Source organism: Ochotona princeps, chromosome 14 (assembly GCF_030435755.1).
Source record: "Ochotona princeps isolate mOchPri1 chromosome 14, mOchPri1.hap1, whole genome shotgun sequence".
Taxonomy (NCBI): domain Eukaryota; kingdom Metazoa; phylum Chordata; class Mammalia; order Lagomorpha; family Ochotonidae; genus Ochotona; species Ochotona princeps.
In genome coordinates, this window is record NC_080845.1 from 29,097,048 (window position 1) to 29,122,844 (window position 25,797).

General features: G+C 46.2%; 2 protein-coding genes across 4 annotated transcripts in view; one reads left to right on the forward strand and one right to left on the reverse strand.

The window, feature by feature from the left end:
- TSTD2 (thiosulfate sulfurtransferase like domain containing 2) overlaps positions 1 to 15,986 on the forward strand; it is a 136,880-nt gene extending 120,894 nt beyond the window's left edge. For both annotated transcript variants that reach the window (XM_058672550.1, XM_058672551.1), the window contains exons 3-10: positions 1,216 to 1,526; positions 3,594 to 3,714; positions 8,386 to 8,511; positions 9,254 to 9,359; positions 12,448 to 12,566; positions 12,996 to 13,154; positions 13,698 to 13,836; positions 15,285 to 15,986. In XM_058672550.1, coding sequence (XP_058528533.1) covers positions 1,216 to 1,526; positions 3,594 to 3,714; positions 8,386 to 8,511; positions 9,254 to 9,359; positions 12,448 to 12,566; positions 12,996 to 13,154; positions 13,698 to 13,836; positions 15,285 to 15,544 — 1,341 coding nt within the window. In that variant the 3' untranslated portion in view covers positions 15,545 to 15,986. The remainder of the gene's footprint in view (positions 1 to 1,215; positions 1,527 to 3,593; positions 3,715 to 8,385; positions 8,512 to 9,253; positions 9,360 to 12,447; positions 12,567 to 12,995; positions 13,155 to 13,697; positions 13,837 to 15,284) is intronic.
- Positions 15,987 to 16,261: 275 nt separating this feature from the next.
- The window catches only part of TMOD1 (tropomodulin 1), a 68,366-nt gene continuing 58,830 nt past the window's right edge, over positions 16,262 to 25,797 (reverse strand). For both annotated transcript variants that reach the window (XM_004580963.3, XM_058672552.1), the window contains one exon: positions 16,262 to 17,778. In XM_004580963.3, the coding sequence (XP_004581020.1) occupies positions 17,714 to 17,778 (65 nt within the window). In that variant the 3' untranslated portion in view covers positions 16,262 to 17,713. The remainder of the gene's footprint in view (positions 17,779 to 25,797) is intronic.

Sequence of the window (25,797 nt, forward strand, 5' to 3'; positions counted from 1 at the left end):
TCATGGTGACTTATACAGGAGGAAGGATGTTCATGGTCTTCTCACAAAGCTGAAAAAGCAGGCACATGTCTGAGTAGTGTTAAGGAGTGAGTGAGTGGAATAGCTTGACTGAGCTAGGAAGGTTGTAAGAAAAAAACAGTTATAAGACTGAGAACAGCAAGATAGGGACACATGTTATAAAGGACTACTGTCATCTACATTCTGTACCAGGCAAGTGCGTAGCTCTGCTTATCATTTATATACTTCTGTGTGGCTTCCATCTTGGTCAAGACTCAACTTCCTTGAAAGATCTGTGTCTTTTTTTCAAAGATAACATAAATGGAAGATCCAGTTTTGGGAGTTCCAGGCCCTTCCAGGTAGAAAAATAAAAACAGAAAATTTTATGAAGATCCAGAGAAAGGACAAATAGCATTTAGTAGGAGGACCATGGAGCATTTTGTTTTGCAGTGCTGTGTAAGATTCTGAAGGTTCCTAAGCAGTTCTGCCAGAGGCTAGATTCTACCTTCTGGGAACAAACAGCATGGGCGAAGATTGTACATGAGTCAAACACAGGCGAAAAGAGTATGGAAGAGTTGGGAGGAAAAAGTCCAGCTGTGGAAAGGCAGGATATAATACCGTACTTTATTCACATTTCTCCTCCTTGTTCTTCTTTGAGGTAGGAGAGATGGCTCATGTGCTGGTTCACTTCCCAAATACCTGCAACAGCCGGGACTGGGCTGGGGTGAAGCCAGGAGCTGGGAACTCAGTCAAGGTCTTTGACATGTGTGGCAGGAATCTAGTCACTTGAACTATCACTACTGCTTCCAAAAGCCTTTGTTAGCAGGAAGCTGGAGTTAAGAGGCATAGCACCCAGGTAGTCCAGTATGGGATGAAAGAATATTACTAGGCCAGATGCCAGGCCCTTGTTTCATTTTAGTGTGTGGACTGCTGAAAGCAATAGAAAGCCGACCTGTTACTTTCCAGAGTGATTTAAATGAGCTTTGCAGTCTGAGACTAGAATTATCGTGCTAGGATTTACTTAAATCACCATAAAGCTCAGTTTTAGTTTCTCTGAAAATCTCTTATAAAGCTAATAAGAGAGCTGTTACTGTCTCAGGGAGTTTATACAATGGTAGAACATAAAACCCTGGAAGTCCTTGAGGAAAGGTAATATAAAGGATTTTATTGAGACTTCCTTTAGCTGTAAAGGTGATGATATTTGAAATCTAATTGCAGGCTTTCGCCCTTTTTGTCAAAACCAAAGAAATTTCGACACCTTTTGAAGGTAAAGAAAAATGGTGGAAATGCTGTCAACAGCTGTTCACAGACCGGAGTAGCATCCACAGACATGTGGCCACACAGCATGCTGATGAAGTATACCAGGAGCTTGTGTCTGTTTTAAGGCAGCTGGCTGTGACCCTGAGCGCCTCAAATAGCCTTATATCTGCTGGCCAAAAGAACCCTGAACAAGAGTACCTTGCTCACAGCCATGATGTGTCCGCCTGGCTCCCTGATACAAGCTGTGTCAGCACTGATGAGCTGATCAGGTGAGGTTTCCTGTGTTTGCCTTTAAAGTTCTCTTCCAGCTGCAGCCCACCTGCTGATACAGCTGCAATGAGAAAGACACAGCAGTGGAACACCTGCCTCGGTGATGGAGACGAAGGTGGTGACAACCTTGGGAGTGTCCCGCTGCTGCATTTTCAGTTTAAACATGCATCTCCCTGGTATGCAATTCACAGCGTAAAAACAAATATCCACAAGTAAACCTTGAACAGGAATTTTATTCATAGTAAAACACTGGAAACAATTACAAATGTTGCTATAAAAATTGAAACAACTAATACAGTCCTGTAAGAATACTGTGAAGACAAAAACAGTTATGGAATGCTGAGATGTAGGAATGTGCCTGGGCATCTGTATGCTGAGTGAAAGAAAACAGAACAGCTTGATGTTTTAAGGCACAGAATTTGTCTAGAGGCCTAAGTTAGGCCATAAATGCATACTGTGTGTTGGGGAAGACCATTCTCTGTGCACTGGCCTGTACCCTGTCGGTTGGCAGTGTCCACAGGGTTTCTTATGCATTAGCCTTTCTAAAGAGAGGGCAGGAACAGAACAAAGACCAAGGGACATTAGTGATTCCCTCTATCCTTGCCCTGAATAATCTAGAGCTTAAAAAAAGGAGGGTTTTTTCATTAAAAAAAAAAATTTTTTTTACCAACTGTAGCTTTCTCAGCTAAAGAATACTAACTTTTAGAACTTAATCATAGTATTAAAATTCTTCCCTTTGAGAAACTAACCAAATCTGTTAAAGCTAGACAACAACTTTCTGACTCCAAGCAGTTCCTGAACAATATGGTGAGTAGCAATTCATTTGATATGTTTTTGTCACTACATCTCAGCACCAAAACTCCTGTTTATCAGAAAGAAGAGAAAATAAGATAATTGAATCAAGAATCGGATGTGAGCTGATCACTAACACTTTTTCTGTCTCTTTTCCTTACTTCTTAAAAAAAAAAAAAAAAAAAAGCTTGACCAACCTGAGTTGTGCTGATGCTTGTAGAAGCACTTGTGAACTAAAAATACGATACAGATGAATTCAGTTTGGTATGGCTCTACTGTTAAACTAATGTGTCTTCCAGTTAGAGAAATCAAAGATATGTGAAATGATTAGCAGATGGTAGAAGACAGGCTGTGAAATTATCAGTTAAATTGTATGGTACAGATAATACTTTGTTGCAGAAGTTAATAGAGATGGGAACACAGAAAGTATCTAAAGTAGATGGGCTTTGAACCACCTGCCATGAGGCTGTTGATGAGAGAGATGTGGATGAGTATGCTAGAGTCTTAGTTATCATCTGCAGCCGATGTTCTGTAGAACACCTGGATTGGTGGGTGCTAAAGGCAAATGAAGGAAGCTCTATGTTAAAATGTGGGCCTGGCACAGTAGCCTAGCAGCTAAAGTCCTCTCCTTGCACGTGCTGGGATCCCATATGAGCACCAGATTGTGTCCTGGCGGGCACACTTCCCATCCAATTCCCTGCTTCTGGCCTGGGAAAGCAGTCAAGGACGGCCCAAAGCCTAGGGACCCTGCACCCCACATGGGAAACTCAGAAGAAGCTCCTGGCTTCAGATCGGCTCAGCTCTGGCCATTGCAGCCACTTGGGAGTGAATCAACGGATGAAAGATCTTCCTCTGTCTCTCTTCCTCTCTGTATATCTGCCTTTCCAATAAAAATAAACCTTTAAAAAAAATGCTTACTGCTGGACTTCTCAGAGCCTTCTGTGGACTCAGGAAGAGGTAATGTCTGTAGGACTTCTCAAACATGACTTCGTAGAAAAACGTCAGAACACATTTTGTGGAATTCCACTCACTGCAGTTCTCTGATTTTACAAGCAAAGCCAAGGAGCATCAGGGAGGTAGGAGTTCCTTGCAGACACTGTCTTCTGTGGGCACATACAGAAAGGAGCTGTGTCTCCTCTCAGGAGAACAATAGCAGGAGCAAAGGCAGGCCAACCTAACCTGTCCATCCTAACCTTCTTATACTCCTGAAATAATTCATGAATTGTGGCTTCCTTGGGCCCATTACTTAAGTACTGTTTCCATCTGATTTACAGCGGCCATGGCAGTGATGAAGGGGAGGTGCTGCTCTACTACTGCTACTGTGACCTGGAGGATCCCCACTGGGTCTGTGCCTGGCAGACAGCCCTGTGTCGGCAACTGCACCTCACGGGCAAGGTAACATGTCTCCCTCCTGCTCCCCATCCTTCACTCGGCTCATCCTGTGTCCCAGCCTTGGACCACACCAGCTGTGCTCCTCAAAAGGATTCGCTGTGGGACTCTTGGATCCAACAAATCCTGCTGGGGTTTTAAGTAGGATTTTAAGCAGCCATTTATAAGGTATTTAATGGTGTAGGCTCGATGTCAACAGGCTTTGCACAAAGAAACTACTAAATACTTTGGTAGCTTGAAAGCTGCCGTAGACAGTATGGAAAAGAATGGATATGGTTGTGTTCCAATAAAAGTCTGCAAAAGCAGCAATAATTATTTGTTTGAAAGGCAGGGCGAGAGAGATCGATCTGCCATCTGCAAATTCACTTTCCACATGGCTGCAACAGCCAGGGCTGTGTCATTATGAAGCAGGGATCCAGGAGCTTTGTATGGGTCTTTTATATGGGGCCCAAGTACTTAGGCCATCCTCTGCTGCTTTTTCAGGCACTGGATCAGAAGTAGGGCAGCTGATACTCAAACCAGTATGATGCCAGTGTCACAAGCAGTGGCTTTACCCACTACATAGACAGTATCAGCCCCTAAAGTCTTTTTTTTTTTTAATTTAGAAAAGATGCATATGACATTGGAAGAATCCTAACTTGCTAGGTGAGAAGCCACCAGAAAGAAAATAGGAGGTTGCCCTTGAGAACACAAGGATTTTTCCTGGGTGTCCCATAGGCCTTTAAAACACAAACAAACAAAACCTATTTTTAATGGAAAGGCAGATTTACAGAGAGAAGGTGATACAGAGGGAAGGATCTGGTTTACTCCCCAAGTGGTTGCAATGGCCAGAGCTGAGCTGATCTGAAGCCAGGAACCAAGAGCCCTTCTGGGTCTCCCACACCAGTACAGGGTCTCAAGGCTTTGGGCCGTACTCTAAGGCTTTTCCAGGCCATAAGCAGGGAGCTGGAAGCGAAGTGGAGTAGCTGGGACATCAACTGGGGCCCATATAGGATCCCAGTGAATCCAAGGTGAGGGTTTAGCCACTGAGCCATTACATTGGACTCCCTTTAGGCTTTTTTACCCTATTCCTCTCCCTTCTAAATGACCCAAATATTAGCCTCCATTAAAATGTGCTGGATGCTCCTCTCTGTCTCTATCTTGACTTCCTCCCTATCTTGACTTTGTAATAAAAATAAAATAAATCTTAAAAAAAAAAAAAAAAAAAAAGGGCTCGGCAGCATGGCCTAGTGACTAAGGTCCTTGCCTTGATCCCATATGGCCGCCGGTTCTAATCCCGGCAGCTCCACTTCCTCTCTGTCTCTATCTTGACTTCCTCTCTATCTTGACTTTGTAATAAAAATAAATCTTAAAAAAAAAAATGTGCTGGATGCAAGTTTGCATTTTGAAAACAGACTGGGTTCCCAAAGGATCCCATTCCTACTGATCACAAACTTTCATTATAGCCATGTGTTAGTAGCAACAGAGAAACATTCTGTGTTGGAGCTGACCTTGTGGAACTGCAGGTTAAGCTGCTAGCACCTGTTATTCAGGCTTCCCAAATAAGCTCTGCCCTGGGCTTAGCAGCCATTTGCAGGGTGGTTGCTTCACTTCCTAATTGCTGGCTGGGCTTGTGTAGGTCGAGGCCAGCAACCTGGAACTGCATCCTGCTTTCCCAGGTGGGTGGTAGGGACACAGATCCTTGAGCCACCACCTGCTGCTCCCCAGGGTGAGCGTTGGTAGGAAGCTAGATCAGAAGAACAAGGATGGAAACTCAGATACTCACAAAGGGGTATGAGCATCCCAGACAGCCTCCTGACCACTGAGCCACAATGCCTGCCTCTCATTGCATCTTGTAATGCTTTTCATACCCTTTCTTCATTTTCATTTTTAACTTTCATTTTAATGTCTATCAGCCCCGTAGTATGTAAACTCCAACAAAGAACTCTCTTTCCCCTATCCCTGATTCCTAGTATAGTTCCTAGTATTTAGTTTTAAAAGTTAGCCAGAAAATGCATGCTTCTATCACTATCTCTATTCAGAGAACTTCACACTTTAAAAGATGGAGATTTTTCATAGGAAACCTGAATGTACAAGTAAGAAACGGGTCTCTTGGTTTTGAGGCCAACTTCTTAGCCCCACCCGTTGGTGAACTGCCAGTTAGTGTTCCTTGCCACATGGTGGCAGCACCTGCCTGGCTCCTAGGCTCCGAAGATGCCTGTCCAGTTAGTGACATTTTAATGCTGGAATATTCATGTGTAAGTAGGGAAAGAGGAGAGCCTGAAAATTCTGAAATTATAGAAGGAAGTTTCTGACCTTTTGCTCTCTATGCATTCTCATCGCCTCAAGACTTGAGGAGACACATCGGAGACTTTGGGAAAGAAAATTTAGAAAATGTAGAGGCAGTAAGATCTGGGTTTGATTCCTAGTTTTACCACCTATCAAAGTCAGTGTCTTTAAGCAAGTTACTTGACTTTGAGCTTCCTTTCCTTTCCTGTAAAGTGGGATTCTAACACCCACGTTTCAGGGTTCTTACACAAGATTCTGAGCTTAATAACTGCCAGCTGTTGATCTTGACTCATTAGGCATGAGGCCTTCCTCTTCAGGTTACTGCTTTGAAAGGTTTCTGTTGCAAAATGCAACGAGTTGAAAGTCTAGTGCATGAGTTCAAAGTTTGCTCTGCCCTGGCTTGGCAGGTGTAGACGTGCTTGCCTTTTATTTGGGTTCTGAGTTTTAAATAATTTAGAATCTGCAAGCCTCCCCCAGGACAGTCACATGGAGCTGTGCCCTTCATCGTCACTGCTGCTTCCTCAGAGTGGATTTCCTGAGCCTTACACTGACTCAACTCTGCTTTTCTTTCCCTGTAGGCCCTACAGGGCAGCACTGCAGTTCTTGTAGCAGGGATAGCACTTGCACCCTGTGCCCTTCCCTATTTCTCAGGGAGCCTGGGTGTGATCCAGAATCTGCTTCATGGAACTTGGGAGAGCCACCACCAGTGAGCAGACACTGGCTGGTGAGACACATTCCATTTTATACCCAGGCCCTGGGAAATGGATCCAGTGAGGGAGCCACTCCTGTATCTGCTCTGGCTTGGAAGATGGCAGCCATTTAAAATTTTCAAATTTTAATGCATTGATAAGTATCCTTGTGGTATTGAGTTTTAATAGAACAAGATAATGCCTTGATTTATATATTTTTTAAAGATTTATTTATTTATTTATTTATCGCAAAGTCAGATATACAGTGAGGAGGAGAGACAGTGAGAAAGATCTCCCATCTGATGATTCACTCCCCAAGTGAGCACAACGGCCTATGCTATGCTGATCCGAAGCCAGGAGCCAGGAACTTCTTCCAGGTCTCCCACACGGGTGTAGAGTCCCAAGGCTTTGGGCTGTCCTCAACTGCTTTCCCAGGCCACAAGCAGGGAGCTGGGATTGCAGCTTCCGGGATTACAGCCAGTGTCCATATGGGATCCCGGTGCGTTCAAGGCGAGGACTTTAGCCGCTAGGCCACGCCGCCGAGCCCAGTGCCTTGATTTAAATCACCTCTGTCACAGGGCTATAATGCTGTGTTTAAAGATGGCACCTGTTTAACCCAAAGGATTTGGCAGAACCAGAACAGTCAATTCTGCAGGGCCCCAGAACATGTCTCCTCACCAGTGAAAGGTCCCAAAGAGAATTTGGGGAACCCAAAGGACCCAGATGTGACTGTGTTTAATTATTTAACTGATATCTGCTGAGTTTCTGTTCATGTGAGAGGCGCCAGGGATACATCAGTGAACAGAACCAAGCATTTCTGGGCCTTAGGTTCCAGTAGGAAGTTTATAATGGCTAGCTTTTCCCAAACACTGCACAGAGGTGGGCTCACCTGTGCTTGTTGTCCTCAGACTCTGTGTAACGCCCCCTCAGTGAGTCAGCTCATTTTAGTGCTTTTTTTATTTATATTGCTGACATGAAGAAGTTGGTGTTTGGAAAAGCAACTACTTTGGGTCACATAGGAAGTAAGCATGTGCAGAGCTGCATCCCTGTCTTAAGTCGGCTGGTCTTGTTGCTTTACCTCAAGTTAGGTTAGGTTCAGACCTCATTTCTTTGGCCATTGGAGTGCCATAGCAGATGGGGCTTTCTATTCAGATTCTTTTGTTCAGCACACATTAACTGAAAACCCTAGGTGAACTAGTGCATGTGACCATGCTGCTTTAAAAAACAGGAATGTCTGTCTGGTAACACTCTGGTGTCTGTCACAGTGACTGCTCCAGGGCCAGCACGATGGCTCAACTGGCTAAGGCTCTGCCTACAAGTAGTGGCATCCCGTACGGGTACTGGTTCGTGTCCCATCTGCTCTGCTTCCCATCTAGCTCCCTGCTTGTGGCCTGGGAAAGCAGTGGAGAATGGCCCAAAGCCATGGGACCCTGCACCCACTTGGAAGACCCGAAAGGGTTCCTGGCTGCAGCTTTGGATCAGCTGAGCCCTGGCCGTTCGGGAAGTGAACCAGTGGATGGAAGATCTTTCTCTCTCGGTCTCTCCTTCTCTATAAATCTGCTTTTCTAATATAAATAAATAAATCTTAAAAAAAAAAACAAACAAACAAGAACCACCACCAGTGACTGTCCTCCTGTTACACTGACTGACCACACAGGAACTGTTCTGCCCTGGGGAGATAATGGCTGTGTTCCTTCTCTCGCACCATCTTGTGTCCTAGGTTCGAATCGCTACAGAGGGGATCAATGGGACAGTTGGTGGAAGCAAACTGGCCACCAGAATGTATGTGGAAGTCATGCTTTCCTGCCCTTTATTTAAGGATTATTTGTGTGAAGATGATTTTAAGGTAAGAGAAATTGAAAAACAAAAATCTAGATCCATGTGCTCCTGCCTTAGTCCTGGTTATTGAAGAAAACGTAGCAGTGCCAGATAAATACCCTTGCCCATCTGGTTTTGGGCACTGTGGTGCCTTCTGTAGACATTACTCTCCCTTCACACACACCAAGGGTGTTAGAGTTTATACAGTCTAGGACTCTGAAACTTGGACATATTTGCTCACTTGAGGGAGAACCTGGTTTATTAGGTCACTGTGATTTTAGTAAACCTGGATTTAAGAGATCAGCACCTGCCAGGATGGGAGATGTGAGGGCAGGAGGATAACACGACTGTTGCTCTTCTAGCCAGGTTGCATTGCAGTGACTTTGTGCTTCATTGCAGTAAGCGAGAAGGCCATAGGAAATGCCAAGCTGGTGTCTGCTGGTGCAAGGTTACTGTTTCAGATAAGAAAGGGCATCCTCTACAACACAAGCTGGGGGAAGTCACTGTCAGACTGGCTTGGCTGTGCTTCCTGTGCACAACTGAAGGCATACTAGAAACACCTTTGGACTTAACACTCCTGGCCATGGAACACACTGGCCCTACTCTGAATTCCCATTGAGGCTTCCTAGTTTTTCCTCAGTTTGAGTTTTCTTAAGATTTCACCTGTCAACATTATTACTGAACAAACCCTAGTTGTTTGTATTAGGCACTTGTATCATCCCTGAGATGAATCTGGAACGCTGAATTCTGTTGTGTTTCTCATTGGTCAGACCAGCAAAGGAGGAGCTCACTGTTTCCCAGAGCTACGCGTTGGTGTATTTCAAGAGATTGTGCCCATGGGGATCAGCCCAAATAAGACCTCCTACAAACAGCCCGGTATGCTTGCTCTTCTTCATAAGAACAAAATTGCAAAGGCAAAGATAGACACTGTAATCAGCTAGTCACGATGACTTTTGTCTTCAAAATAGGCCTAAATTGATTCTTCTCTGTCATGCTATGGGAATTGAAGACTCACCGCTTAGAAAGCTCTGTGTTCATCTTGCTGATGATAACTTAGCAATATGTTTTCCCAAAGAAGCAGTTTAGAAAGAGTTTAATAATTACTGGTAAATAGTTTGTCAGCAGGATAGAGCACATAGGCATTTTGTACAGGAAGCAAATGCCTTTCAACACAAAAGCAGTTTGCAGTGCTCTAGAAAGTTCTCTCTGTTCCCATTGAAAGATATTTGTTTGGCAAAGCTTTGTTTTTTGTTTTTTACGATAAATGTGTTCAGACACTGAAAGATGTAGAGACAATGGTAATGACCTTCCATGTAATTCATGACTATTTTTTATCTCTATCTTATTCTGTACAGTTTTGAAAGGAATCCTAATGTCATATCATTTCATTCATACTTTGGTAGATATCATTAAAAGATAATTTTTTGAAGACTAAAATTGTATTAGAACATCTTAACAGTGTTATCATTACCAAACATCAAACTGAACAATACCCTTATAATTTTTAGTTTGTTTTTACTGAGATTCAAGTGAGAACCATTTGTTGTGTTTCATCAGTATGTCTTTTTTGCTTCCATCTTTTTCTTTCCCCCCATTCAAGTTTATTTTTGAAGGAACTGGGCCATTTGGTCTGTAGTTTCCCATCACCCAGATAATGCTAGGTTTATAGTATCTAATCGGCATATTAATGAGAGCCATGTGGTATATTTTTACATTTTTAGTAGCTACATTATATTAATTTTTTCATCTTTTATTTGAAAGTTAAAGACAGAGAAATAGACATAAGGAGAAGAAATCTTCTGTCTATTCATTCATTCCCCAGAAATGCCTGCAGTAGTCAGGACTAGATCAGACTGCCGGAGCCAGGAGCCCAGAACTCAGCTGGGTCTCCTACCAGGATTACAGGGCCTCAGATACCCAAGCCATCACCCCAGCCTTCCAGGATTTGCAATAGCAGGAAGTGCAACCAAAAGTGAAGGAACCAAGACTAGAGCCAGCACTCAAGTTTGTGATGTGAGCATCCCACACAGCACGTAAAATGCAGTTCCAAACTCCCATCCTGGTAGTCACATTTTTTAAAGTAGGAAGTAGGTGAAATTAATTTAAATAACTTACATGCTTCATGCAGTGCATCCAAATGTTGTCAACATAGAATCAAGAGGAACAGTTGTCAGTGAAATGGTTCCCTTTTCTTTGTACTGATTTCTTCCTGTGTGGAATAAGTGCCACCTTTTTTATAGAACAGCTTTGATGACATTTCAGGGGCTCCTCAGCCATGTGGGGCTGGTGACTACCATCTTAGACAGCTGTGGACTGGGTCAGGTAGTGTTGCAGTCCCTTTTTTTTTTCCCTTTTTTATTTCCCAAGGCTACTTGACAAGGTAGTATTGTCTTTCTTTCATCAGGAAGCACAAAGGACTGGTTGACTCAACAATGTAAATATTTAGAAGACTGAGAGTTAAGCTCAAGAGAAATGGAAGTTCAGATACAAACATCTAGGTAGAGTCTCAGGCCAGAGGAGATAAGGCCCAGAAGGGCTGCTTTCTGCTAGTGTCACCACCTCTGCTGGAGACAGAGTGACTACAGACAACCTTCCTTGCATGCCACTGGAGTTTAGGGACAGAGCAGGTTCCTGGCAGTGCTACGCTGCGTTCTCTGAGCCAGGTCGTATAAAGGGGCCTCTTTTAAACACGTCCTTCTGGAATGTGTCCCTGTCAGCCTTGTCCTGACCAGGAACAGCAGCAGGAATACCAGCAGGGGTTTGGTTCCCTGCAGGTGGAAATCTTGATGGATTTCCCTGCTTCTCAACACATTTTTTTTACTCCCCCCCACCCCCTTATACCCTACTGTTTTTGTGTCCATGTAATTATGCGACAATAACTAATTTAGTCTCTGGCCTCATTGTGGTCTCGCTACAACCCTAGATTGGGCAGGTACAAATCCAGATTCCTAGGCCATTCTCTGGGGCTTCTAGTCTGTCTTGGCAATGGGGCAGTTAGGGGGGGTTGTGGGGTCCATTTTGAGTGGAAGGGGGCCAGGATTATGTGGCAGAGCTCTGGAATGGTGGGTGACTGATCACCAGAGCCTACACCTGTGACATCAGGTGCACTGGAAGTGCCTCCCGGTTCCTGAGGTGCCTGGACCCCCAAAGATAATGGATTATCTCTGCCCTGGAGAGCTAGAACACACGGCTGCACCAGACTTGGGGGCTGTCCTTTAGTCCCCTGGGTGTTAATGCCAGAGTTCTTAGCTTAGAATTTGAGCTTCACCTTGGTGTAGGTTTACATGCCCCACACTCTCCCATGACTGCTCACAATGAAACAGTGACTGTACAGTGAGACAAGCAAACCCATATGGCAGTTTGGACCACAATTGCCTGGTTTTTATCAGCAGTTATGAGGGTATATAATTATTTGACTAGTTATTTCTAAACTACCAGGCCTCTCCCAGGGATTATTAAGTTATTTCATCATCTTCAAATAACATTATTTCAAAAAAAATTATGAGAATACTTACAATTATTATAATAAAAGAGGTTAGGGGCTGGTGCAGTAGCATAACAACCTAAGCCTCTTTCTGCAGTGCCAGCATCCCACTTAGGCACCAATTTGTATGCTGGCTGCTCTACTTCTGATCCAGCTCTCAGCTTGTGGTCTGGGAAAATAGCAAGGGTTTCCCCAGTTTTCTGGGCCTCTACCCACATGGAAAACCCAGAAAAAGCTCCTGGCTTTCGGCTTCAGATTGGCTCAACTTCGGCCATTGTGGCCATTTAGGAAGTGAACCCAGTGGATGGAAGCTGTCTCTCTCTTCTCTCTCTGTAGCTCTGTCTTTCCAATTTAAAAAAAAAAAATTAAATCCTCTCCATTACAAAAAAAAAGGTTTGAGTAGAAAGAAATGACATCTAAGTTAGACTAGGCCAATTGTTTAGAACTTTTGCTGTAAGATAATTTTTACTTTGCTTTTAGGAATCCATTTATCTCCAAAAGAATTTCATAAAGAAGTACAAACGTTTTTATCTCAGGCAAATCAAGGACAAAGTGATACCATTCTACTAGATTGCAGAAACTTCTATGAAAGCAAAATAGTAAGTAAGAACCAGAATTGAAATGGTAGGTGGCGCTGTTGTGTGCCCACCTGCAGCCATAGGGTTCTATCAGCACTGGCAGCTTCAGAGAAGACCCAAGCTGTTTAACTCAGGCTCTGGTGAAAACAATCTCAGACACAGCTTGGCTCTTGACGTTCTTTTTAACCCCTGGGAGCCTACCCTTACCACGTGTTGTGTACCGTGAGGGCTGGCTCTGGTCACCTCCCCACCTCCTGGGGGCTCCTGGGAATGTGAGCCCCAGCCTGCAGCCTTGGTTTTCACTTACAGATCTTGAGGTTGAAAGGTCAGTATGGGATAGGACCAGCAGGTACCAGGGCTGCTGTGCCACACAGGGGCTGTCTGGCCCAGAGTCTTTGCCCCCACCAGGCAAGAATGCTGATGGTTTTCTTTTTGCTGTTCCTCTTGTAGGGACGGTTCCAGGGCTGTTTAGCCCCAGACATCAGGAAATTCAGCTATTTCCCAGACTATGTCGACAAAAACCTAGACCTTTTCAGGGAGAAGAAGGTGCTGATGTACTGCACTGGGGGCATCCGTTGTGAACGGGGTTCAGCTTACCTCAGAGCTAAGGTGAGCCAACGCCCTGTGGACACCATGGCCATGGAAGTGAGAACATTCTACCAACAGCCAGAGGATTGGCATTCCCCCTTCTCCCCATCCCTCCTACGCTTCCAGAAGATTTGAACAGAATCTGAGCTGCTTAAATCTCAAAGAGTATGAAAAGCACTTAGCAGTCGTTGAAACTCATCAAGTCCAAAAGGGAAAGATTAGTGGCCATCGCCCTTCTCCTAATCCCTCTGCTTGATCCTGAGAAGAGCAAATTCAGAAACATTACATGTCCCAACAGGTGCCATCCTATATTTAGGGGGCAGGAAAATAGTTGAGCTTCCTGGACCTACAGAGTGAAGGCCCACACGGCTGTCATCAACCATCCCCCACTGGGTCCAGTCTGGCCAGCTGCTTCCTGGACCCTTTGGTCAGCAATTCCTCAGCATGCTGCAGGGGGAGCTAGGAGCCCCCAGCTGACAGCAGCGTTTTCTGCTTGCCCCTCCCCCAGTGGGGCTTCTTACAGGTGTCTGCAGCTTTAACTCTCCTATTCTTTTTCCACACTAGGGAGTGTGCAAGGAGGTGTTCCAGCTCAAGGGTGGCATCCACAAGTATCTGGAAGAGTTTCCTGAGGGTTTCTACAAAGGGAAGTTGTTTGTTTTTGATGAACGTTATGCCCTGTGCTACAACAGTGACGTCGTGTCAGGTGGGTCTGTGTGGGTCCAGAGCTCAGACTGACATCCAACACATCGTCAGCTTACCATTCTAGAGGAACGCTGTGGGGAAGGTAGGCTAGTGCTAAGGGCTAAACTGAACAGGGAAAAGAGCTTTTGTTCCTGTTCCTCTGTTCCAAGCAAGAGGGATGTAGCAGTGAGGCAAGCAGAACCTTGAAGCAAGGCTCTGGGACCTGGCCTCAGCGTCTGCTAGCTGGACAAGCTCTGAAAATGTGTACAGTCTCTGTCTGGAAGTAGCTGTACTACTAGGCTCACTCTGGGTCTTAAATCTGGAATTGGGGTGTAGAATTCACAAGTACTGTGAATCCTTATTTCCTGTAACTCCCCACGAAAGTGAAGCATTTCTGTTTGTTGTGTACGAAGGCCTAGCCAATTGTATCCCATGTCCCTGTGACTTTGTCGCCAGTGGAATTCACAGTACTTTCATGGCATTGCTGTTGGCTGCGGTTGTCAGAGTAGCACATGTACTCACCACTGCTTCAAAGTGGAGACAGATCAGGCCCACCATTGAGTCTTGGTACTTACCATGTTAATACAGAGCAGGTACCTTACTCAATCAGATTTTTAAAAATTGATAGTATGTTTCTGTTCACTGGTTTCTTTTGTAATCCTATGACATTTTTCATGCATATAAAAACATGTCTTTGTTAGACTGCTGTGTAAGGTCATGGTGCAGTCAACCATGGCTCCTGCTGTAGGTACTGGTGAACACATGGTGTTTACCTGTGAATAATGTAGGGCCATGGCACAAAAACCTGTGTTTTGGCTTCAGTGTGAAGCACATATAGAAAGAGTGGATTTGGGCTACTTTCCAGGGAAACCACTGTCAGCATTTGTTGGACGCCTGCCCATGAGCATGCAGGAGAGAACAAGCCCCAGGATGTGTGATTGAAGCAAGGTGAAGCAACTTGGGAAGACTTAGGTTATCAGAGATGACAGGACATGAGCAGGAAAAAGCAGGCTCAGAAGGAGGATACTGTGGCGGTTAGAAATCAGGTAGCTGAACATCCTAGCAGGGGCGACTTGGACATAAGCTGAAGGTATGTTAGGGTCAACTGGGTTCAGGTAGGTTGTCCTTGTAGAAAAAGGGCATGATCTAAGGAAAAAAAGACCATTTAGCAAAGGGCAGCCTGGAATAGCTACCAAGAGAGGAACATTGCTAGTTGGTTTCTAGGTGGAAAAACAAGAATGGGCACGGAATACTGGAATCAGAAAGTTGATTCCCCAGAGCAAAAGATGCCGGGGGATAGGGTTGTTTTTATTAGGGGACAGACTTACATAAAGACTTTGCCAAAGCCCAACAGCAGTTGTTTTGTGGTGGTGGGCTTAGAAGCACATACAGAAATTGAAGCGGTGCCTGCCTGTGGAGGAGGTGAGAGAGTATGTATTTGTTTCTAACAAGGCTCTTCTCCCCTCCCAGAATGTTCATACTGTCGAGCCCCGTGGGACCAGTATAAACTCTGCTCCACCCCACAGTGTCGCCAGCTTGTCTTGACCTGCCCTGCCTGTCAAGGACAAGGATTCACAGCCTGCTGTGTCACGTGTCAAGACAAAGGGGACAGGAAGGCTCCAGACTGTGCCCAGCACAACTTTAAGGAGGAATGTGAGTGCACAGCCCAGCGGCCACGCATACCAAGGGAGGTCATGGCATGCATGTCTCCTGGTGGGCCATGCTCATAAGAACGGCCCCCTGGGCCCTTTCCCAGGCCTTCACAAAGTGGGGTTGGAGCAGCTCACCACACATAGGGGAACGTCAGGCTACAGAAGCAGACAAGTCAGCAACTTCATTGCAGGCTTACTGGTTACCTTATTGACTACCCACACTTCAGAGGGTGGAGGGAGGGAGTTGGGTGCTGAGTGCTTATTTATCTGGATTCATACCATGCTAGAGCACAGAGAAAGGTGAGCCATATGAGAATCGTGGAGCTGCTGGGGTGGCAGAATGAGGAAGCTGTGGCTTTAGGACTGATTCCTAAACCAGGTCACTCGGGTCGCCTGCTGTCTACCCTGCCCACACCCCCAGCCTTCTTTTCTCTACCAGCCTTAGAAAATTTGCAAACTGGCATTTGGCCATTTGGCCCATCTCCTATTTTTATAAATAAAGTTTGTTGTAACAGCCTCACCCACACCTTTACATCAGATCTGTGGTCAAACCAAGCAGTTATGCCAAGAGACTATGTGCCTCACCGAGTCAAGCATGCATACTGTCTGGCCCTTTAAAGTAGGTTTGCCAAGGCCAAGTCTGGACACCTGGCTTGATGACACTGGCATGTGGCAGTTTTTAAATCCCCACCAGGGACAGGAGACGCTAGGTCACTCAGTGCTGCCGTGATGACTGACCAGCCTGCCAGGCACACGTGCCTGCCACTCAGGTCCCAAGAACCACATCCGCAGCCATCCATAGACCAACAGATTTAATGTTATGTTGCAATTTCCAGTGATGCAGAATACAGCTGCAGTTGTGTTCAGGGAGAAGCCGAATGGCACTGGCCGTCCCTGCAGCCTGATGCCATCCTGGGCCCATTTGCAGCCTCAGTAGATGCTCTTCCGTGGTGGCGGAGCCCTGCCTCCACCTCCAGTTACCCTGTACCATCCGTGTCCTCGGAGTTCAGTGTGGGAGACTTTTCCCTTTGCACTTGAGAAGTCTCTTAGCTCTGTGCTCATCTGCTCTCTGGCCTTGTTCTTGGTGAGATTTGCTGAATCACTAAATGAAAGTAACTCCCCAAAGCAACAACAGAATCACATTAACTGGCACTGTGGTATCAAAAGGCACAAGGGAACTGTGGCTTAACCCCTTCTTGCTGGATCCCAGGAGATGCACATGATGTGAAAAGGGGGATCTCAGGTGATTTGGCCAGTGATTCCTGATTGTTTATTATCTGGATGTTCATCACCATCATCCTTCAGAGGTCTGAGTTGCTTGCATGAGCCCAGTGGTCATGTGACTAATAAGGGGTGAGCCAGTCAGTCTGGTCTTGACTGTGCTAGATATTGTAGCCCTGATGTGCTGTAAAGTGTCCCTCTGCAGTATTGCCTCCATTAGGTGGCTCGCCAACAATGCAGCACACCAGGTGTTCTTGAGTCCTTGGCGGCAGGCTTTCACACTAGGGGATGGATGACATGCAGTGGGAAAACATTTCGCCTCCAGTGTTGAATTGAAAACCATCCCAGATGTTTGTAAAGAACACCCCTGGTTGGGTTCATTGCCTGGGGTTAGTCAGACACAGATGTACTGTTGGCCCTTTCTATCATTTCTTCACACCCAGCAAAAGGAATCTCATGCCCTCCGGTCGGTTCCTGGCAGATGTTTGTGGCCTTGGGCTTCCTGTCTAAAAGGGAGAATTGTGTTCTTGCTTCACTATCAGTTTGGCAACTTTAACCCTGAGATTGTTAAAATTTAAAAGGGAGTTAATAAAGAATGCTTAACTATTCAGTTTGCTAGGATCAGATTTGTAATAAAGAGTTTGTCGTGGTACTTGTAAGCCAGGTAGAATTCACATATCCCAGAGGGCGACTGAAGCATGCCACACAGCAGGGCCACCAACACTGAGCTACTGGGGTTGTCATTGACACCGTCATGCCTGACACCTAAGATCTATGCCGGTTTGAGAGCTTCTTCATTTTTAAATAACTAGACTGAACTTCTGTGACTAAAGGAAAACTTCACATTAATCATATTTTATAAAATTTTCAACTACAACCAACTAGTTAAACTAGAAACCTTAGTGCATAAAGAACTGAATCACGGTAGGGTCTGTGCTGGCATTGTTGCTTTCTGGTCTCCACAGCAGAGCACAGCCCAGCAGCAGAACGTGTCCAGTTCAAAGGCAGGCTCTGTACCTCCAAGCCCTAGACACCGCTGCGGCACCTGGGAATGATGGGCCCGGTCAGGTCGGCCAACCTCCTCTTCCTCACTGAAAAGGAATGGAGAGAAGATATCAGCTGGTTGTCCCTAGAGACAGGAGCCACCACTGGCACTGGGATGGATGGCTCTGGGAAGCCCCTCTCTGATTGCATTGTTAGCAACTTCAGAAGCCACCTGTTTGTAAAGAACTGTGAGGAAAAGCCCATCAGAGCTTGGTACAGGGAGGCTGCGGCAAGGGACACCGTCCATAGTGTCCTTGTCCCTGATCAGACACACAGTCCTGTTTTGCTCAGCTCATGTTTTCCCCTTTCCTGCAGAGGTCCTCTAGCTAGAGGGTGTTCCTCCAGTTCTGATAAGAGTTAGGCTCCATAAGGTGGCAAGGAGAAAGCCTGGATCCCAACCATGAAGACTCCCAGACCTTCACCACAAACTATTAATACGAGCAACAAGGACTATATCCCAACTGCCAAGGAGGCCACAGGGAATTGGATGCCCTCGGAGGCCAAGTACTCTGAGGTCACCCACCCCCAACCGGAGCTTCCGCTGGGGATGGAAGAAGTCCAAACACTACCGTGCAGAAACCAACGTCATTGGAAAGACAACCAGAAGCCCTGAGCGGTCTGCAGACACAGAAGAACAATAAATGTCCTTCGGGACCAGGGAGGAGAGCTTTCTCTGGTCCGAGCCTGGCTCCACCTCTGGACCCCCATCCTCCCTTGCAATGACCATCAGGATCGCTCCGAAAACCCCTCATAGCAAACAAACAATCATACAAACTAAAAAAACCTAAAATAAATAGACAAACAACAAAAAGTAGAGCTTGGAATCTGACAGGAAAGAGCTGGCATGGATTTGCTCATGCCTCGCTGGGTGGGACACGAAGATTAGTCACTCTTCACCGTGGTGTTGGGGACTTTCCTGCACACCCCCCCCCCAAAAAAAAATGTTCTGCACCTTAATTGTTGACAAATGTCTTGTTAGAGTTACAAGCCAGTCTAGATTATCCTAAAATCTGCCAAGATCAGTAAAATTATACTTCAACACAACAAATGGCTAAATACTAAAATGAAATAGACACGAGACAGCTGAATGGTACCTTATAGCCATTTTAAGGTATATAGCAGACGGTCCTGTATACAAACTAAAATTGAAATGTCAATGAGCAAATCATAGGTTGTGGTTAAGAACTTGTTTTTTGTTTTTTTTTTTTAACATACTGGTTACGCAAAACCATGTCAATTCCATAAAGTTACAAATTGCTGTTAATGTTATATTGGGACTCTTAATTGACTGGGATGATATTCTACCAGCTCTAACTTTGGACCAGAAATGGTCTCCCCAAGAAACTGTTCAACCCATCTGGACAATAAGTAGCTGGACTCTATGTTTGGTATATGTTTGCAAGGAAAGAATCTTGATTGAATTTGAACTGTAATACTGCACCAAGGTGGAGGAATCCACCAGGGGGGAGGGGCATGGGGAGGGGTGGGGGGATTCCCAGAGCCTATGAAACTGTCACATAATGCATAATAATTAATAAAAAAAAAAGTAAAAAAAAAAAAAAAGAATCTTGTGGGGGGGAAAAAAAAAAAGAGTTAGGCTCCATAGATCTTGCTGAGGCTGAAGTCATGACCTGGTGAAACCATTTATCTGTCCCAGCTTGCTAGGAGTCCCCCCCAACAGTCGCCTGCTAACATAAACAGTGATTTCAGCCCTGAAGGTTACCCTCCTGTGGCTGTGTCCCCTTATGCTTAGCCTTCACATTTCCCTGGAGACAAGACAGTTTATACCTAAACAGCTCACAAGACAAAGTGGTAGAATGCCAGAAAGGGAAGCAGCAGCCAGGAGGTTGCAGGCCAGATATGTTAAAGAAGTCCCTAGATTGTAACAAGGGAGAGTGCTTTGAAATGTATTGTGGTGGTGTCAGACCAAGCAGCAAGTCAGATCAACCGCAAGGCAGAAGGGTCATAGATCCCTGGAGCTAGAAGGCGGCAGTCAGGGGCTCTTGTGGCAGAGACAGGAAGCTACTGCCGAGGGAAAAGTCTGTACAGAAATCTCTTCCAGTACTCCAGCAGAGATAAACATGTGGCAGAGATATATTTGGATGTCTTGGGCATCCAAAACAGACTCATGGGGGAGCTGTTGCTCATGTGGGTGGGAGCTGGGGGAATGTTCTCGGGGTCACATGGGTCACCCATCCTGGGGCCCAGAGTTCAGTCTATGCCTGAGCCCCTTCCCTAAGCTCAGCACCTCAGGTTCGAAGAATAATTAGCAAATCCAGGTGGGCCATCTCACTTGGGGAGAAGATCTTGTCACCCTGTTTCCTGGAGAAACCAGAATATTAGATGGCTTGGGGACAAATGTGCAGAGATCAAAAAAGAGCAGAAGAGCTTTGCCCAAAGTGGCTAGGAGTTGACATGAGCAGACTTGTAAGCCTCTCTGTTAAATGTGCAGCCATACCCAGGCCTTCCTGGAGCCCCTCCTGAGGTTGTAGATTGTTGACATTACCCCCACTCCCAATGGCAGAGGGTACATTTCATGCTTAAAGCAGTAAAGCAGGTATCCAGGCTGGTGGCTGTGGGCCTCACTGTGGCACCTTCCTTGCTACGAGCTGGTCTCATCCATGTGGGGCTGTCATCACTGGACCACCTCTGGTGCTACAGAGGTTAGTCTTCTCTATGGAGAAAAGCAGAGCACCACAGTCCCTAAGAGCTAGTGACAGAGCCAGGGACTAAAACCCGAGCCGGTGATTGATGGTATCTACAGGGAGCCCATAAGTTGTATCTAATTATTCACCCTCGTTGCATGTACTGGGAAACGTTCTATACTGGGAGAAGGGAAAGGAGCCTATGGAATCACATGGTTTCCCTCCCCTCAACCAACCCCCATTTTAACGATGGAGGAAATGAGACCAAGAGGGGAAAGGAACTTGCCCTGAGTTAGGGTAAATAAAAGTACAGGCTGGGTCTTCCATTGTTCGATTTGCTTTTCTTTTTAAAAACTGTACCTTACACATGGTTGCCACAGCCAGAGACTTGTCGTTGGCAGAAGCAAAGAGATCTTGAGCTATAAGGACCAGCCACACACTGCTTGTTGCCTGAACCCCTCTGTCACTTCATGTCCAGTGGACCAGCTTGTCTTTGGGAAGCACTTTCATTTATAGCATTTATTCAACAGCATTTACAGAGGACTCTCATGTACCAAGTGCAAGAACCAGAAATAAAACAGGAAATCAAACTCCACAAACAGCACATAAGCTTTTACGGGTTCCCTGGCACAGCCCCCTGAGGTCTGAAAGGCACAGTGAATGAAGTGACCACATCTTCCTGAGATGGGCAGGTATAGGGTTGAGGATGGAAAGTGTTCCCCTCACATTCGGAGTGATGGTCTTTAATGGGACTACCTGGAATGGGTAGACAGCCTGCCAGTTGGTTGCTCCTGATGTAGACAGCACAGGCTATAGAGCCAGGCTGCTGGTTCAAATCCCAATTTGGGCTGTGCATTGTGGGCAGTTCGCCTTGTCTCCAGATCTCCATGACCTTGCTATGTGGTGGGGAGGAAAGCAGCCTCTCCTCCCCCAGGGGGATGGGGGCTACAGAAATGAGTAAGGTCAACATGTTCAGAATAGCACATGGCACACACTATATGCAGTGCAAGTAGCAGGTCTGTTACTGAGAGGCTTAGAGGCCATGGGGGAGTTGAACCTGGCAGCACCTGGAGCCCATCCAGGGCTATAAGCAAAGAAGAGGTAAGGTGCCCATGTGGGTAGCTGGAGGGCCTGAAATAAGACCAGGCTTTGAGACTGGTGTGGAGGTGATGGCTGGGGTCAAGGTAGCATGAAGAATCCCATATTTCTGGCTTGGGTGGCTGGGTGGAAATTGCTTTTTCTGAGACCGTTTTGGGGGTAAGATATGACAGAGGATCTAGAAATTCCACTTGTGGATATTTTCCCAGATTTGCAATGAGTTTGTCAAAGAGATATCCGCATTCCTGTGTATGCTGCAACATCACAGCAAAGTTGGTTAGTCACCAGGATGCAGAATCAATTGGAGTGTCCCTCAACAGATGAATGGATAAAGACAACATGGTGGACAGGTACACAATTAGATGCTATTCATCTTACAAAGAAGGAAATTCAATGTGGCATGGCAGGTAAAACTGCCACCTGTCACACTAGCATCCCATAATTGGCACCTATTTATGTCCCAGCTGCTCTGCTTCTGCTCCTAACTCTTTGCTAATGCACCTGGGAAAAGCAGCAAAGGATGGCCCAAGTGTTCAGGCCCCCGCACCTGTATGGGAAATGGATAAAACACCTGGCTCCTGGCTCTCACCTGCCAGCCCCGACTGTGGCAGCCACCTGCAGTGAACCAGAAGACGGAAAATCCCTGTCCCACTCAATTCCTTTCAAAATAATTGTCTTCAAAGAAAAAAAAAATATGTTACTTGCAACACCGTAGGTGGAGCTGGAGAATATTATTTGGGGTACAAGACAAAGACATGTGTTCTTACATGTGAGACCAGCAATCACCCTGCACAGAAGCAGAAGCTTGGGGTCATGGGGAAGTGACAGAGTGGACAAGATCTCAGGAGAGCACAGGAGGAATGGGTTTTAGCTCTCTTGCATAGCATGGCAAATACAGCCAATAATAGTCTATTAAGATAAGTACTTGGGATAAAGATGTTGCGTAGTTTGATTTAACTGTCCCAGCTTGTATTCCTAAATCATAACATCACCCCATACATGCAACAATTCTAAATTTTCAATTTACACTCAAAAGTTTCAAAAAAATTTTGAGGTGTGCTGTGCCTGAGGTTGTTCCAAAGGCCTTCTTGGAGGACATGGGCAATGAGCACCCCACCTGCATTGTACTGACTTGGAGACTGAAAGAGTTTATCACGAGAGAGGGGGACCTGAACTGAACTATAAATAGTATACTGATAGGTGTGCCTCAGGCACAGGGTTGGGGAGGGGCAAGGAGCACACATGTGGATGAGGATCCACGGCTCTGCTCCTGCCCCACACCCACCCACCATACCCAGACTCGCTACACTCAACACAGAACACCTGCCCCACGTCATTCTGTACACGGGGTGGGCAGAACTGAAGGGTACCAGTCAGGACAGGCCCAGACACTGGCTGACATGTGGCCTTGGGGACTGAATGCCTCCTAGGAGCTGGCGCCTAACACAGGTGAGGCAGATGGCAGTGAGTGGGAAACCCAAGAGGTCTGCTCCCTTCCAACCAAGCTGCTAACCAGCACAGACCGCAGCCCTGGAGAAGAGCAGAAGGATGCTTTCAGGATGTCAAGATTCAGTGGGGGGGAAACCTGAGAACCTTCTGTTTACTACAGCATCCAGAGCAAGATGAGAACTATGTGCCGAAAAGGAAGCCAGGAGGCAACTGTCACCATCGCCAGCCATCCTCTTGTGGAAATAAGTAGATGGGCACAAATTTGCTTTTACAGTTACAACTCCTCCCGGGCCCCCTAGTGGTAGGAACGTTGCCTGCAACGATTCTGCACCCATGCCTTCTGTGGGAAGCCCAAGGGGGTAGCCGCACACAGGTCCTGGGCCCTGCCGTGATTTCCACTTGCACTTGTTCCCATCACTATACCTGGGAGCAGCAGGAAAGGCCACAGGCCACAGCCTCCTGTCTCCTTGCCGACTGCCCTGCTTTGGCCAACACTGTTCCTTCTGCTTAGTCTCATGCCCAGTCACAGCTCCTCCCATCCTTTGAGGCCTTTCAGTCTCTGCTGTCCCATAAACTGGGTCCCATTGCTTAGTGTTTGTACCCCTAACATCCCTCTGGCTACCTCCCACAGCCGCTGCAGGAGTGCCCCTCACCTCGCTCATACACCTGTATCTTCCTTTCAAGGCTACTCAATCCCTCCTGGCCTCCCAAATCAGGGCACTTGGCTTCACTGGATTCTGGCCTCCCGCTTCATTTCCTCACTTGGTTTGGACTGGCTTTGTAGGCACTGCTGATTTTTCAGGCATGCCTTTGAGTCTTTTTATTTTTTTTTTTTCCCTAAAAGGTGAAGATTCTAGACTTGGAGAACTGGCCCTTCTGCCACCCCTTATGTCACCGGGCACAGCCCAACGGCACACAAAAGCTGCCCAGAAAACGTTCATTGTGACAAACAACTCTGTGATCCCACCAAGCCATTGTGTGCAATACTCCCTCATGCCTGGCTCCCCACTCACATCTGGCTTCAGTTTCTCTTGAAGGCAATGAGGAGATCGACTGGAGCTCCTGTCAGCTTCAGCACCCTTTGCTTCCTGTAGGGGCCTGTGATGGTCCTCACAAGGGGAATCAGGCCTGAGAGTTTGATCTCAGACCTGGGAGGATCCCCAAAAGCCATTTGTTCCATTATCCCAGTGCTCCTGTGGCACTCAACCTCTGGCTACTTGGGACCTCTGTTGCAAAAACAAACCCCCCCAGACCATTGTACCATTGAAGGACAAAGAAAAAAACCAGAGGACAAAACTCCCAAACCACTGTGCTATTGGTTAGCCCAGGGGTAGGCACTGAGGGACACATGCAAATCTCAGTCTAGTCTGGGAGGAAAAGAACAGGAGATTATTGCAATACCAGAATAAAACTCAAGGATATCAAGTACTGATTGGATAGCTGTATCACAATCATGCCAACAGTTCACTGGCCGGCCTTTCACAAGGGTCTGGAATTCCATATAGACTCCAGTGCGAGTTCCAGTTGCTGCATTGCTGATCCAGCTTCCTGTTAATACATCTGGGAAAGCAGAAGATGGGCCAAATGCTTTGGCCTCTGGTCCCTTGTGGGAGATCTGGAGAAAACTCCTGACACCTGACCTAGCCTAGCTTAGCCCTGTCTGTTGTGACCCTTTAGGAAGTGAAACAGCAGATGGAGGATCTCTCTGCCTCTCCCTCTTAACTCTGCCTTTCAAATCAATAAACAGATAAATGTTTTAAATTTTTCTCCTTTTTTTTTTTAAAGAACTATTTATTTTTACTGGAAAGGCAAGGTTACAGGGAAGTTCATCTGCTGGTTCACTCCCCAAGTGGCCATAGCAATCAGAGCCTCGCCCTCCAATCCAAAGCCAGGAGCCTTGTCTGGCTCTTCCATATGGGTGCAGGGTCCCAAGGTTTTGCGTCATCCTTCTCTGCTTTCCCATCCCAGAAGCAGGGAGCTGGATGGGAAGTGAAACAGCCGGGACACATCAGCACCCATATGGGATTCCGGTGCTTGGAGGAGGAGGATTAGCCAATTGAGCTGTTGTGCCAGACCCATAACAATGTTTTTATACATGGGCGTTTCTGGATCCCAGGCTCTGGAAAGCCAGTGGTACCAGGTAAGCAATGAGTGAACAGCACCTGAGGTGTCCTGAAAAGCCAGAGCCTCCAGCTTCCACACCAAGCATCTTCTGGACCTCCTACTCGTGGAGCCTAGTAACTCCATCTGAAGTGCATGCAGAGTGTGTCGTTCTGTGTACATGGGTCTCTGAGGCCTGGCCTGGAGCATGCATGGCTACCGCTGAAGCCCACACTTCCAGCCTCAGACAGTCACCAGGCAGCCACCTGCCTGAACTCTGCCCTGGGCTGTAGGTGTAGACCTTGTCTGCCTTATGCCGTAGGTCAGGGACCAGAAAAAGCTATGCAAAGAACACAGCTGTGAGTGTGAGAAACACTGAAGAGTCTGTCCTTGAAAACCCATAGTTATTTCATAATGCCATCCAATACTAAAACATAAACCCTTTTCTTAAAAGAACTTACGCTTCTTCCTCTTGTTTAACAAGAATTATGTAACTCAGTTTGTTTTCCACTTGTCTTAGTTCCAGGAACCAGCATGATCAATCATGTTAACAACCTAGACCTGCTGCTTGTCTTTTCCCCCCCTTTTGTTTTCCTAGTATCTTGTCAGTCTTGCTCCCTTTCTTGGGGACTAAATCAACAGCAGGAAAAGCTTGTGGAGCAGCCTGCAGAAGCAAGGTGATGATTAAGCACATTCAGCTGACTTTCTATCTGCTCATCATCAAGACTATGACGTTTTATTTTTCATTATAGAAAAACATGTTAACTAAGACTG